This window comes from Petromyzon marinus, chromosome 23 (assembly GCF_048934315.1).
Source record: "Petromyzon marinus isolate PM22_M1 ecotype Great Lakes invasive population chromosome 23, UKy_Petmar_22M1.pri1.0, whole genome shotgun sequence".
NCBI lineage: Eukaryota > Metazoa > Chordata > Hyperoartia > Petromyzontiformes > Petromyzontidae > Petromyzon > Petromyzon marinus.
This window is the reverse complement of record NC_133689.1, coordinates 10,767,501-10,781,204: the sequence shown is the minus strand read 5'-3', so window position 1 is coordinate 10,781,204 and position 13,704 is coordinate 10,767,501. Positions and strand designations below refer to the sequence as shown.

The following is a 13,704-nucleotide window of genomic DNA, read 5'->3' as shown; positions in this document are numbered from 1 at the left end:
AAACAACAAAATAATAAAATATATATAAAACAATAAAAAATTCTCACGACGTTTCGACCATAACTCAAACGGTCATCTTCAGGTCGTGACTTTACCGAAAAAACTAAGAATATAAAAAGTGTCACGTTTACAAAGGACAGATAGTTCACTACTTTAGCCCACCGGTGTGTTGAAGAGTGAATCAACATCGTTTAAAATTTGAGTACGACGTTTCGCTGGTAATAACATCCGGCAATCATCGGGCAATTCGCCAGAATGGTAAAGCCCTCGCTTGCTCCCGGTCTTAAATGGAGCAGCAGGGTGACGTCATCATTTAACTCATTCAGGTGCAGTGATTTGAGAAGACGTTAACCAGCCGTTGGTGCGCTTGTTGAACAGACTCCCGTGAATGGAGTGAAACGACCGGGAACGCAGGAGGTTGAACACGTAGGCTTAAGAGCGAAGGAGGAGGACTTCTTCACAATCAATTCTGGCTGTCGCCTTGTTGACGCTGGTTGTTGTGATCACCGGCGCAAGGTCGTACTCGAATTGTAAATGTTGTGGGTTTACCCCCCAACACACCGGTGTGCTGACGTAGTAACCAATTGGCACGTTCTGTTTACGTGACAAACCTTACCAATGGGCCGAGTCGGCTCGTGGTGGCGGGTTGAACTGCACATTTATAATCACGTGATCTAACCCCAAAAAAAACTTAATTATGGAACTCAGGAAGGCAGTGGTTCAGTCGGCGACCATGTAGAGCGCTAGAAGCTCAAAGCATATGCTGGAAATCTGCTTGAAGCCAAGCTCAGGGGCCAGTGTGAGCCCACCCCTTTGAGAAGGCCCACAAATGATAACTTATCCATCACTGCGGGTATCTTTGCTTGTACGAACCGGGTACTCTCGGGGAATAGAATTCGACCTGACAAACACTGCATTTTTGATTATCGTGCACTTCTGGCAATGCAGAAGTGACTGAGATTCCAAGTATCTGAGGTTTGTGTTAATGCGTGTGTGTGTGTGTGGTTCTGTGTGTGTGGGGAGCGATAGTGTAGCGGTTAGCGCGCTGCGCTATGAACCTGGCGACCCGGGTTCGATTCCCGCTCACGGCCAACACCAGTGACGATTATCTGAACCGGTCCCGGGCCTTCCCTAGGTCGACTCAGCCTCAAATGAGTACCTGGTACGGTGTGTAAACATCGCGACTGGGCAGACAAAGGCGGTCGGGCGTGGTGCTGGCCACCCACCCCCTCGTGTACCGTTCCGGCCTTCATAGGTGCTCGCTAACAGCACTTGCCCCTACAGTCTGTTACAGGCTATACGGGGGATCTTTGTCTTTGTTTTTGTGTGCGTTTCTGCGTGCGTGTTTTTTCGTGTGCGTTTCTGCGCATGTATCTTTCTCTGTGCGTGTTTTGGTGTGTCCGTGAGTTGTGGTGTGCGTCTTTCAATGTGTATGTATTTCTACGTGTGTATGTATTTCTGCGTCTGTCTTTTTCTTTCTGTGTCTGTGTCTTTCAATGCATGTATGTATCTTTGTCGTTGTGTGTTTCTGTGCATGCGTTTTTCTGCGTGTTTCTGTGCATGTATTTCACTGTGTGTTTCTGCGCGTGCGTTTCTGCCCGTGCGTCTCTGTGCGTGCGTGTCTGTGTTCCTGAACGTGTGTGTGTGTGTGCGTGTGCTTCTGTGCGTGTGTTTCTGTGCGTGCGTGTCTGTGTTCCTGAACGTGTGTGTGTGTGTGCGTGTGCTTCTGTGCGTGTGTTTCTGTGCGTGCGTGTCTGTGTTTCTGAACGTGTGTGTGTGTGTGCGTGTGCTTCTGTGCGTGTGTTTCTGTGCGTGCGTGTCTGTGTTCCTGAACGTGTGTGTGTGTGTGTGCGTGTGCTTCTGTGCGTGTGTTTCTGTGCGTGCGTGTCTGTGTTTCTGACCGTGCGTGTGCATCCCAGGAGGGAAGTTCCCCATTAAGTGGACCGCACCAGAGGCTGCGTTGCACGGCCACTTCACCATCAAGTCCGACGTGTGGTCGTTCGGCGTGCTGCTCACCGAGCTGGTCACCAAGGGGCGCATCCCCTACCCCGGTCAGTGTTGGGTCTCTTTGTGTACGAGTGGTGCCCGTACAGGTGCGTGTGCATGTATAGCTGGGTGTGCTTGTGTATGCACGTGGGGGAGCGGCAGTGTCGCGGTTGGCGCGCTGCGCTGCGAACCCAGCGACCCGGGTTCAATTCCCCGCTCACGGTCAACGCCAGTGACGATTACCTGAACCGGTTCTGGGCCTACCGTAGGTCGACTCGGCATCAAGTGCTGACGAGGCAGTGGCAACAAAGACCAGCTCTGATGGGGTCTACTGCGGATGAGGTCCATGGATTTCCAGGGGCTCGGTGCCGTTAGGGATGGAACGATGGTGGCATGGTGGTTAGAGGTCTGCGCTATGAACCCGGCGACGTGAATTTGATTCCCGTTCACGGCCAACACCGTAGACGAATGATGCCCGAACCGGATCCGGACCCTTCCCTTTCACCAACCCGTACTGACTCCTCGGGACAGATGATGGGAGGCAGAGGCCACGGTGTATCAGGGATATGTGACGAATATCTGAACCGGTCCAGGGCCGACCCACGATTGACGCAGCCTTAATTGAGTACCTGGTGTGACGTGTAAACATTTTCACAAGGGAGACAAACGTAGCTGGGCATGGTGCTGGCCACCCCCCCCCCCACCCCCTTGTGTGCTGTGCCAGCTGTCATAGGTGCTCGCTAACAGCACTTGCCCCAATGGTCTGTTAAGCTTATATGGTGGATATTCTATCTTTGTCTGTACTTGTGTGTGTGCATATCCTTCGAAATGCGTGTCCGTTTCTATGCTTATGTGTGTCTGCGTGCATGTGTGTGTGTGTCTTTGGGGGAGTGGCGGCAAAGCGGTTAGCGCACTTCAATACGAACCTGGCAACCAGAGTTTGATTTCCGCTCGCAACCGATAACAGCGGTGAATATTTGAACTGGACCTGGGTCTCCCTTTGGTCGACTCCGCTTTAAATGAGTACATGGTGCGGTGTGTGAACATCAGTCCTGGGGGGGAGGCAAAGGTGGCCGGGCGTGATGTTGGCCACCCACCACCTCCTATGCCGTGCCGACCCTCGTTCGTGCTCACTCACAGCATTTGCCCCAGCAGTTTGTTAAAGGCTACACGGGGGATCTGTACGTCTGGGACGCGCTTCCTCCCGACATCAGCAAGCCACTGGAGCTACAGCTATCGATTGAAAACTAATTTCTGTACAACTGCTTTGCGTGTTTGGTTTTGCCGTCCTTCCCCTGTACCTTTGACTAGCACGGTTGGCTACGTATGGGTGCAAAAGAATTTTTTATTTAAAGCTTTCGTGACTGCAGTAATTCATATTCTTAGTTTTTTTCGGTAAAGTCACGTTGATGAGAAACAACAAAATAATAAAATATATATAAAAACAATAAAAAATTCTCACGACGTTTCGACCATAACTCAAACGGTCGTCTTCAGGTGTGTTGGTTCGCATAAATTTATTTTTAAACGGCGCATTTATTTATTTATAAAAAAAAACGTTAGCGCCACGCGCAACGATTTGGCAGTTTACCCTAGGTCGAAACGTCGTGAGAATTTTTTTATTGTTTTATATATATATTATTATTTTGTTGTTTCTCTTCAACGTGACTTTACCGAAAAAACTAAGATTATGGTGCAAAAGAAGTTCAACATACATGCATGCATATATATATTTGTGTGTGCACGCGCGCGTGTGTGTGTGTGTGTGTGATGACGCGCCCCCCCCCACGCAGGCATGATGAACCGCGAGGTTCTGGGCAATGTAGAGCAGGGATACCGCATGCCCTGCCCGCAGGACTGCCCCGACTCCCTGTACGAACTCATGCTTCTGTGCTGGCGCAAGGAGCCCGAACAGCGTCCCACGTTCGAGTACCTGCAGTCCTTCCTCGAGGACTACTTCACAGCCACGGAGCCGCAATACCAGCCCGGAGAAAACCTCTAGCGGCGGCTGTGCCCGGGTCCCAAGTATCGCAGCCCTTGCTATCGTCAGCAGTTATCATTTCTGTCGTCGTGTTTGAATCGCGGTGTGGTCGGCCAGGCGGCTCCTAGAGAGTTCGACGTCATCCGATTCTCTGACCCGTGTCGTGGAGAAACACGAGCCGGCATCTCTTATATCGCAGGCTCCGTTCTTGATCAGTTTGTCTCCGTCGGGCTCTCTCAGGGGACTAATACCCGTCTCAGAGCACTGAGCAGGCATCGCTGAGGTCCTAAGGTCAAAACCAAGGCTCCCCGTCTGTGATTCAACTTTGTGTTCAAGTGTGGCAACTTTGTGGGTCTCAATCCAGTCACAGATGACAGCACAAACAAATGTTATTTGAGATTCGTATTTCGTGTTGGATTTTGGTGTGAGAGCTTGATATCTATCGTTATTCTGCTTTTTATTCGAATGATAAGACATGAAGCAAAATCCATTCATTTGCACCTTGTGATGGCGGTGACGAGAGGAGCCGATTACAGACACTGAAAATGGTATCACTGGTGTGATCACCCTTGCCATCATTGAACATGACAATGGAAGGGCCCTTCTTTCTGTAGGGGATGATGATGATGAAAATATGTTTACTTTTTGTTTTGCGTCTCGACAATGACAGTGGCACACAATTTCTGATGAAACTTCCCCTCCCCCCCCCCCCCCCAAAAAAAAAATAAGAAGTGCATGTGATATCACGTGCACGGGCGACGCTTTTTGTGTACACTGCTGTGGACATTGGCGATGTGGCAACTATATAAAGTGGAATGCTCGACCATAAATACGCACGGTTCACGTTCCGATGAGTTCATTCGACGTATCCCTTGCACGGAGCTCGGTCATAGTCAGTTAGGACTTGGAAAATGTTATTGCGCCAGGCTCCGGTACAACGTGCTCCGTGGATAGACCAAGGAAAGCAGAGATCACTCTTCATTACTCGTGGAAGTTAGGAGGTGAAGAAAAACGTTGCCTACGGGACCGTGAGCTTGGTCAACGTTGCACCCGTTTTCGAATGGGCACTGGACGTGGCTCATCTCTGTTGATGGTCCTGCGATGGGGCAGGAATGCTACGATACGATGGCTTGAACCCGATTTCTCCCGAGGACTGTGACCACTGCAGATTTCCCAGTCCAATTGTTTTGGCACTTTGGGTTGTGCTCATTTGTTGCTGTTCCCGGAGGGATGGCGATAATGACGATGATGATCGAAAATGACGATAATGATGATGGTGATGATGATGATGCCGTGTCAACTATGAGCCAGGATTTGGACTCTTGACTGGAAGCTCTACTTTTTCATTGAATGAGCTCATCCTCTTGGAAGGTCAAGAGGCCAAACAGGGAGCCTACGACTGCCCTCAATGAAACGCACGGAACACCGCAACACGGAGCCTCGTAAAAAAAAACAGCTGCTTTTTACTCTATGAAGTCGTCCTGTAGCCACAGTGTTAAATTCATTTTTTTTTACACAATAAGTAAACGCTTTGATCTTTTGAGATAGTTTTTTTTTTATTTGCCAAATTGGTGTTTACTTTATGAAAAAAGGAAAATGATGCCAATGTTGTAAAGAAAAGAAACAACCATCGTATACGTGTGGAGTAAATTCTTTACTCTAAGTCATAATATGTTCAAAGTGTCGACAATCTTGTTTCAAAGGATGGCATACAGTGAGGGAAAAAAGTATTTGATCCACTGCTGATTTTGTACATTTGCCCACTGACAAATAAATGATCAGTCTATAATTTTAATGGTAGGTTCATTTGAACAGTAAGAGACAGAACAACAACAAAACAAATCCAGAAAAACGCATGTCAAAAATGTTATAAATTGATTTGCATTTTAATGAGAGAAATAAGTATTTGACCCCTCTGCAAAACATGACTTAGTACTTGGTGGCAAAACCCTTGTTGGCAATCACAGAGGTCAGACGTTTCTTGTAGTTGGCCACCAGGTTTGCACACATCTCAGGAGGGATTTTGTCCCACTCCTCTTTGCAGATCTTCTCCAAGTCATTAAGGTTTCGAGGCTGACGTTTGGCAACTTGAACCTTCAGCTCCCTCCACAGATTTTCTATGGGATTAAGGTCTGGAGACTGGCTAGGCCACTCCAGGACCTTAATGTGCTTCTTCTTGAGCCACTCCTTTGTTGACTTGACCATGTGTTTTGGGTCATTGTCATGCTGGAATACCCATCCACGACCCATTTTCAATGCCCTGGCTGAGGGAAGGAGGTTCTCACCCAAGATTTGACGGTACATGGCCCCGTCCATCGTCCCTTTGATGCGGTGAAGTTGTCATGTCCCCTTAGCAGAAAAACGCCCCCAAAGCATGTTTCCACCTCCATGTTTGACGGTGGGGATGGTGTTCTTGGGGTCATAGGCAGCATTCCTCCTCCAAACACGGCGAGTTGAGTTGATGCCAAAGAGCTCCATTTTTGTCTCATCTGACCACAACACTTTCACCCAGTTGTCCTCTGAATCATTCAGATGTTCATTGGCAAACTTAAGACGGGCATGTATATGTGCTTTCTTGAGCAGGGGGACCTTGCGGGCACTGCAGGATTTCAGTCCTTCACGGCGTAGTGTGTTACCAATTGTTTTCTTGGTGACTATGGTCCCAGCTGCCTTGAGATCATTGGTAATTCTGGGCTGATCCTCCCGTGTAGTTCTGGGCTGATTCTTCACCGTACTCATGATCATTGCAACTCCACGAGGTGAGATCTTGCATGGGGCCCCAGGCCGAGGGAGAATGACAGTTCTTTTGTGTTTCTTCCATTTGCTAATAATCGCACCAACTGTTGTCACCTTCTCACCAAGCTGCTTGGCAATGGTCTTGTAACCCATTCCAGCCTTGTGTAGGTCTACAATCTTGTCCCTGACATCCTTGGAGAGCTCTTTGGTCTTGGCCATGGTGGAGAGTTTTAAATCTGATTTATTGATTGCTTCTGTGGACAGGTGTCTTTTATACAGGTAACAAGCTGAGAGTAGGAGCACTCTCTTTAAGAGTGTGCTCCTAATCTCAGCTCGTTACCTGTATAAAAGACACCTGGGAGCCAGAAATCTTGCTGATTGAGAGGGGGTCAAATACTTATTTCCCTCACTAAAATGCAAATCAATTTATAACATTTTTGACATGCGTTTTTCTGGATTTTTTCGTTGTTATTCTGTCTCTCACTGTTCAAATAAACCTACCATTAAAATTATAGACTGATCATTTATTTGTCAGTGGGCAAACGTACAAAATCATAAGGGGATCAAATACTTTTTTTCCCTCACTGAATGGGGTCAGGGTCAGAGTGTTACTTATTTTTTTGAGAATTAGGCACCTGAAAAAAAGGTCTTGCCAAACATAATGTGGGCTTATTTAAAAGCCCCAGTCTTCATATGCCGACCCCAATCGGTGGCACAAGGCTGCGTTTATTGTCAGGGTTTACCAGAGTGAAACACGATGCACTGTATTACGTGTGAGTCTTGTGTGCGTACCTTTCGATGTCTAATTCTCAAAAGGTTTTCTGACCGCCCCATGTATTTTACAAATCACATATCCTTGGTTCTTTACCTTTCTCGGTAAGTTGACGGCCAATGCACACAACACGTTTTTTGAATGCTTTTCCCGCTTGTACGTGTGCAGGTGTGAGTTCTTTACATTGGTGTTACGCCGATATACTTTCCTGCATGTTTTAAGCCCCCTGGAATTTGTCTCATTTATAAACGTAATGAAAGTGTTGTCTTAAGACGATTAACTTAAGTCACCACTATCATGCTCTTTTTGTGTATCATAACGTTGACACTTGTTTGATAATTCTCAATCCGTGAAATGGGGGGTTATACTGGCTTAAAAAAACGTATTGCAAACTCAAACATTTTTACATAATCACGTGCACATGCTTTTTTATCATCCAGTCATAACGACGACAACAACAACAAACTTCCCCAGCGGTTGAAATTGTCACGTTGCACGATAAATGATTTTAAAAGTATGGAGTTGGCTGGGTGACTCAGGGCGCTAAAGCTTTGTCTGTGCCATCATAATACTGAGCCATCTGGGATCCTTGATTTGAAATTCGTGCTTCTCTCTCTCTCGTATGAAGTGTGTGTTTGATGGCCTGGTTACCAGTTTCTGCACACACACGCACGTTGTTATTGCACTTAATGAGTTCAAGCCCACGTGATGGCTTGATGGGCGACCTACTGAACGGAGCACAGCTCGGTGGCCGTGTAAGATGTTCCCTTGAAGGTTTTTGTTTCAATGGTCGATTTAACTGTGAGTGTGGCAAATGCCCATGGTGGCAAGTGAACATTCCTGCAGCCAGTATATTAACAGGACAGGTCGCTGTTGGTGTCACACACAGTTGAAGTAATTTTATCGCCCCATATGGGTGATGGGCGGGGTTGATTCCCCCAAAGCACAGTGCTACCCAGCCAATGGGAATCACGTGTTCTTTGCTTAAATCTTGTTGTAATCTATAACATTCGAGTGAATCGAGAAGTGGAACTGACCGTATTGTCAGGTCTCGGTGTTGAGACACATTTTAAGCTTTATGTCAATATCAGTATAGTGTTGCCTTGTCGTTCACTTTGCTAGTTGTGTGAACGTCTTTCTTCAAGACAACCGACTGGCATACAAGGTGTTGTGCGTCTTCACATGATGCTTTGTGATTTAAATACAGTACCCTGGTTTTTAATGTTAGGGTATATTGATTAGAATATTGTTCTTCCAGTTCCATTTATTTTGATAAGAGGTGGAATGTATGCCATAAAACATCGTGAATTATATTATTTGTGTTGGAGTTACGTGGGTGGGATCATGGGAAATGCAGGTGTATATGGTATGACGGTAGGCTGACCAGATTAAAAAAACCTGTCACTTTGAATTTAGTCGCGGAAAATACATTCTGGTTGCATCACTTTAAAGCAACCAAATGTAACATTGAATGATAACGTTTTGTACGTAGTCACACCTCTTGTAGTTTAACCAGTTTTATTTAGGGGTTTTCCAGCAACATCATTAAACAAGAGGCAATACAGGCATCATCAAAGTACAGAGAAACCTAGTCCCGGCCAGCCATCATATCCAAAAAGTGAGAACACGATGCTACGGAGCGTGTTGAAAACATGCAATACGTCTTAGCGGATTAGCAAACATGAGGGTTTAGGGCTCGTAGCAATATACATTTTTTTACGTCAATGCTCCCATACACAGGGGTCTTCTTCATTCCTTATATGTACGTTGAACTTCTTTTGCACCGTACGTATCCAACCTCCGATTGCGGGAGAAAGATCACAAACTAAACACACAAAGGAGTTCGAAAGAAATTCGTTTTCCCATCTAGATTTAAAAGTGGCTTCCTAATGTCGAAGTGAAGGAGCGATCCAGACGGCCGCAGATGCGCATCCGAAAGCGCGCGATGCAGTGGCAGTCCTTGTTCGATGGTCGGTCAAGCGCCCGAACCATCGAACGAGTATAGAAGATAGCCTCTTCCTGCAGGGCCACGGACGTTATGCAAAGTAGGCTTTTGAGGTGGCCACCAAGTACCCGTTCCCACCACCTGATTGCCAAACCCTCTACCCAAAACCCCTCCGCTTGTCTGCACTGCAAGTGGTGCAGCATTGGGCGAAGTCACCTGAGTTTATTTGTAAAAAAAAAAAAGACAAAAAGTTAAACCTTAGGATAAAAGTCGCATGCACGAACGGTGAATATCGTATTAACCGACGTATATGGTTACAGAGTCCATTTGAAAAAGAGTTGCATCAAAGTACAGTGAGTTATACATTGGATGATGGTGTAATAAAATATTAAAGTGCATAGAAAAGAACAGATTCTCCCCTCCAGATCATTTGCCTAAAACAAAAGGGATTAAATTACCTGATTTGAATGACCATCCTTATCACAGCCCCAGAAAACGCAATCCTCCCATCCACCCTGACCCATGCTCTCACAGAGAGAAAAGAGGCAGATTGAGCGATCAATAGAAAATATTTGATATATTTAAAGATGGATTTTATTTGTCTCTGCAATATTACTTTGTAACACATGTCTGGACTGAATATATACCATTTAAAAATATCAGTATGCACTTTACAAGACCCGTATTTTAAGTTCATGACCCCTTTTTAATACGGTGTACCTGATGAGTATACATTACTAAATGTATACATGAAGTTGTCGTTTTAGAGGGTCGAGTAAAGTTTGTAACAAAAAATAGTAATCTGTTGAATAAAGGAAACAGTTGCCAATGTGAATTATACATTTAAATACCGTACCGTTAAATTTTGATTTAAAGCTTTCGTGACTGCAGGGATTCATATTCTTGATTCTTTCGGTAAAGTCACGTAGAAGGGAAACAAAAAATAAAATATATATAAAACAATAGATTTTTTTTAATTTTTATTTTATTGTTTCCCTTCTACGTGACTTTACCGAAAGAACCAAGAATATATATACCGCACCGTGTTTCATATTTCACAGCTAATGAATTGTATGGTAAAAACGCAGAACTCAACATTCAGCACTGTAATTGAAGGATTATATTGTTGAATCCTGGTTAGAAACAAGCCAACATGTCTCTGCCAAGAGAGATCTGGAAAAGATACAGTTTTGGAACAAATTATACAAAGGAGGGCAAATTGTGGACACGTGATTCCGTGTATGTGCTCAAACGATACGAAACAAAGCAGTACAATAAAGGTTGGGTTATGAAATAATTTCTCTCGTTAATGTGTAAATAAAAAACAATGTTATCGCACGCATATGAAGCTAAATAACATTGGAGAATGCAACGACACGTAATGCTTTTCAGAAAGCTGCACGTGTTGGTGATGTGTGGGTAATCCGCCAGACGCCTGCAGGAAGTGAGTCTCCCCATGTTGTAGACTGGCTGAATTGGTGCCCTCAATTCATTTTTTGAATATCCTTTAACGCTGAATGTACACTTAATGGCACATATTAGCCGGATGCTTCTAATGATGGTCGTGGTACAATAGTGCGGTCGCATTTACTGCGTTTCCAAGTAATATGTTTGTCCATGTGTCGTTTATTCGATTTAAAATAGTAAAAATCATTGCTATAGATGAAAATATGTATGTCTATCCAAAAACGTACCCTTTTCACAAGCAGTATGAATATTTAAACGTCCTTTATTTTGCCAAATACATAAAGGACATTGTCAATACTTGTTTTAAGTTGAAATAAGCTACACATGACGTTGTTATTCTATCCAATTACTGTAGCAGTACAATCAAAAAGCTACAAAAATCGTAAGACACTATGTTCCTCTTACAGAAAAAAATATATCCTGTTTTGGAAAATAATATTCAAACTATTCCAATACATTTTGCTTCAAATAAGTATACTTATTGATTCATAGCAATGGAAACTCAGCAATTGCCATCGGACTAATCATAATCCCGAACCACAATGTTCATTTACGCTTTGAAGAAGATTTTACATCACAACATAACGCTTATGGCTTTGTATAGCAATGGCAGCTAGCTACTGCAGGTGTGCAATTTTTGTGGTACATCTAAGCCACACTTTGATTTCACGATTACATGAGCCATGGTCTCTTAGCTTGGGCCCAAGTAGTTGGATGTTGGGGTGGGGGGGAGAGCAGGATTTTTTATTATCTGCTCTGAATCAGGCCCACTGACCAAATCATTAGCTTTCAAGTGGAGTTCTGGCATCGCGAACGTAGTCGTGACATTGGTCAGACGTCGTCGGCCTCTGTTACACGACGCTGAAGCCTGCCGCTTGCGCACGATGAATTGGATCGATTAAAAGTGAAAACGCACGGAAAATTTTATTTTATTCAGAACCTACACCAGGTACTGCTGTTTCTTTTTTTTAATGGAGATGCCAGGTTAGAGGGAGACCTGTTTTGTATATCAATTGTGGCAGTAGGCTAGCAGGGCTATACTGTGCTGGTGATCTCTAATAAACGTGAATTCGTTGTACACTTCATCGTCTGTTTTATTGCTGAGAAAATTAAACACTGGGAGATCTGATCGGAGGACGTGGCGTTTCTTTTCACCAGTACGCCAATGACACTCGGGTATATATTGACATGCAGGGCAAACATAATTCTACTTCCCTCCCCGCTTGACTGTTTGGATGTCTGACAGCTGTCTGAAACAATCCAGACAATTCAGAATATTTTCTGGTTGAGCAGGAGTCTAAACTTGTTGGCCTGAGGCTCATGGCAGCGTCTTTAACGGTCAATGGAATGGCACCCCGACTAGTAAATATGACTAAGAGTCGTGGCTTGGTGTTGGGTAAGTCACTGTCGGTTCTGCCCAAGATAAAATAAGTAGTAAAAACCCGTGTGTTCCACTTATGGACAAAGATATCAAACTTTCCCGTCTTGACGGAGATTGTGCTTAGGTGCTTAATGCCCTTGTAACATCTCGTCTCGACTATGGCAATGCCTTTAACGTGGGTCATTCACGGTGTCCAGTTAGACTACTCCAGGACGTTCTGAACGCATCTGCGCGACTATTGACTGACCAACCATTCTCGTCGAGACCCAAGACCCCAAACTTTACTCGACCTGCAACTGGCTTCCAATTGAGCTCCGTGCACGATTCAAATTATTGTGCTTAGTTCACAAAGCACTCTTTCAGCAATTGCCTCAATATTTGACCAATAGACTGCATGCAGCTTTACAATCCTTGGAGTTTGAGGTCCCCATACACCGTGACCATGATATTTCTGTCAGCCGCGCTTTCGGCAAAAGAAAACGTTTTGGAGCTCAGGCCTTTTTCGGTCCTTGGCTTTTAGATTTGGAACGCACTGCCTGAAAAACTGCGCCTGACTGCTGATATGTTCGCATTTTAGAAATAAGTTAGAAGCCCCCTTCTTTCCTACCATATTGTTAGATAGACTAAAGCTATTTATGTTTTCTTATTCGATTTAAGGCACTCTGAAGCCCTTTCTTGGGTCTGCTGCGCCTTATAAAAACGTCAATAACAATAAACAGGTAGCACTTTTCTAACGCATGTTGAACTTCTTTAGCACCTATACATAGCCAACCGTGATTGTCGGAGGTGCGGAGGAAGGACATCAGACAAAACACAAAGCAGTTCTAAAGCAATTAGTTTTCAATCTCGGTGATTTTAAAGTGCATCGCTCCCAAGTAGCTTTCTAATATAGGCAGGAAGAGCCTTGCCGACTGCCGCAGAAGCGCACCTGAACGTTCAGATGCGCATTTGTCGTTTGTAGTTAGACGGGGACTATTGAGGCGTATAGAGGCCGTCCATAAATGACGTCACGCACCTAGGGGGTGGTGGTGGGGGGGTCAGACATTTGTGACGATGTGTGACGAGGAGGTGGGTGGGTTTGAGAAATGTGACGTGACATCAGAATGCGCAACTTTGAATAAATATAGACAACACGTTCTACTTAATTAAATAGACTTTTTAATAAATGTTTTCTCCTACAACATCAGAGTGCAGCGCCGCATTAAATACGCACTACAATGACAATAATTTAAAGCGATTTGAAGCATGTTTGATTTTTTTTTGGGGGGGCGGGCAGAGTTTTGTGACGTCATATTTGAAGGGGGGGGGTCTGACTTTTTGTGACGCCGTGTGACGAAGGTGGGGGGGGTCAAAAAAAATCGTCCAAAATCGCGTGACATTAATTATGGACGGCCCCTTATGTACGGGGTTATTGTGAGATTTACCCACCATTAGTC

General features: G+C 44.9%; 1 protein-coding gene across 4 annotated transcripts in view; it reads left to right on the top strand.

Moving 5' to 3' along the window:
• LOC116945270 (tyrosine-protein kinase Yes-like) overlaps positions 1-12,016 on the top strand; it is a 124,567-nt gene extending 112,551 nt beyond the window's left edge. For all 4 annotated transcript variants that reach the window (XM_032959650.2, XM_032959649.2, XM_076069019.1 and 1 more), the window contains 2 exons: positions 1,920-2,051; positions 3,780-12,016. In XM_032959650.2, coding sequence (XP_032815541.1) covers positions 1,920-2,051; positions 3,780-3,988 — 341 coding nt within the window. In that variant the 3' untranslated portion in view covers positions 3,989-12,016. The remainder of the gene's footprint in view (positions 1-1,919; positions 2,052-3,779) is intronic.
• Positions 12,017-13,704: the final 1,688 nt, after the last annotated feature.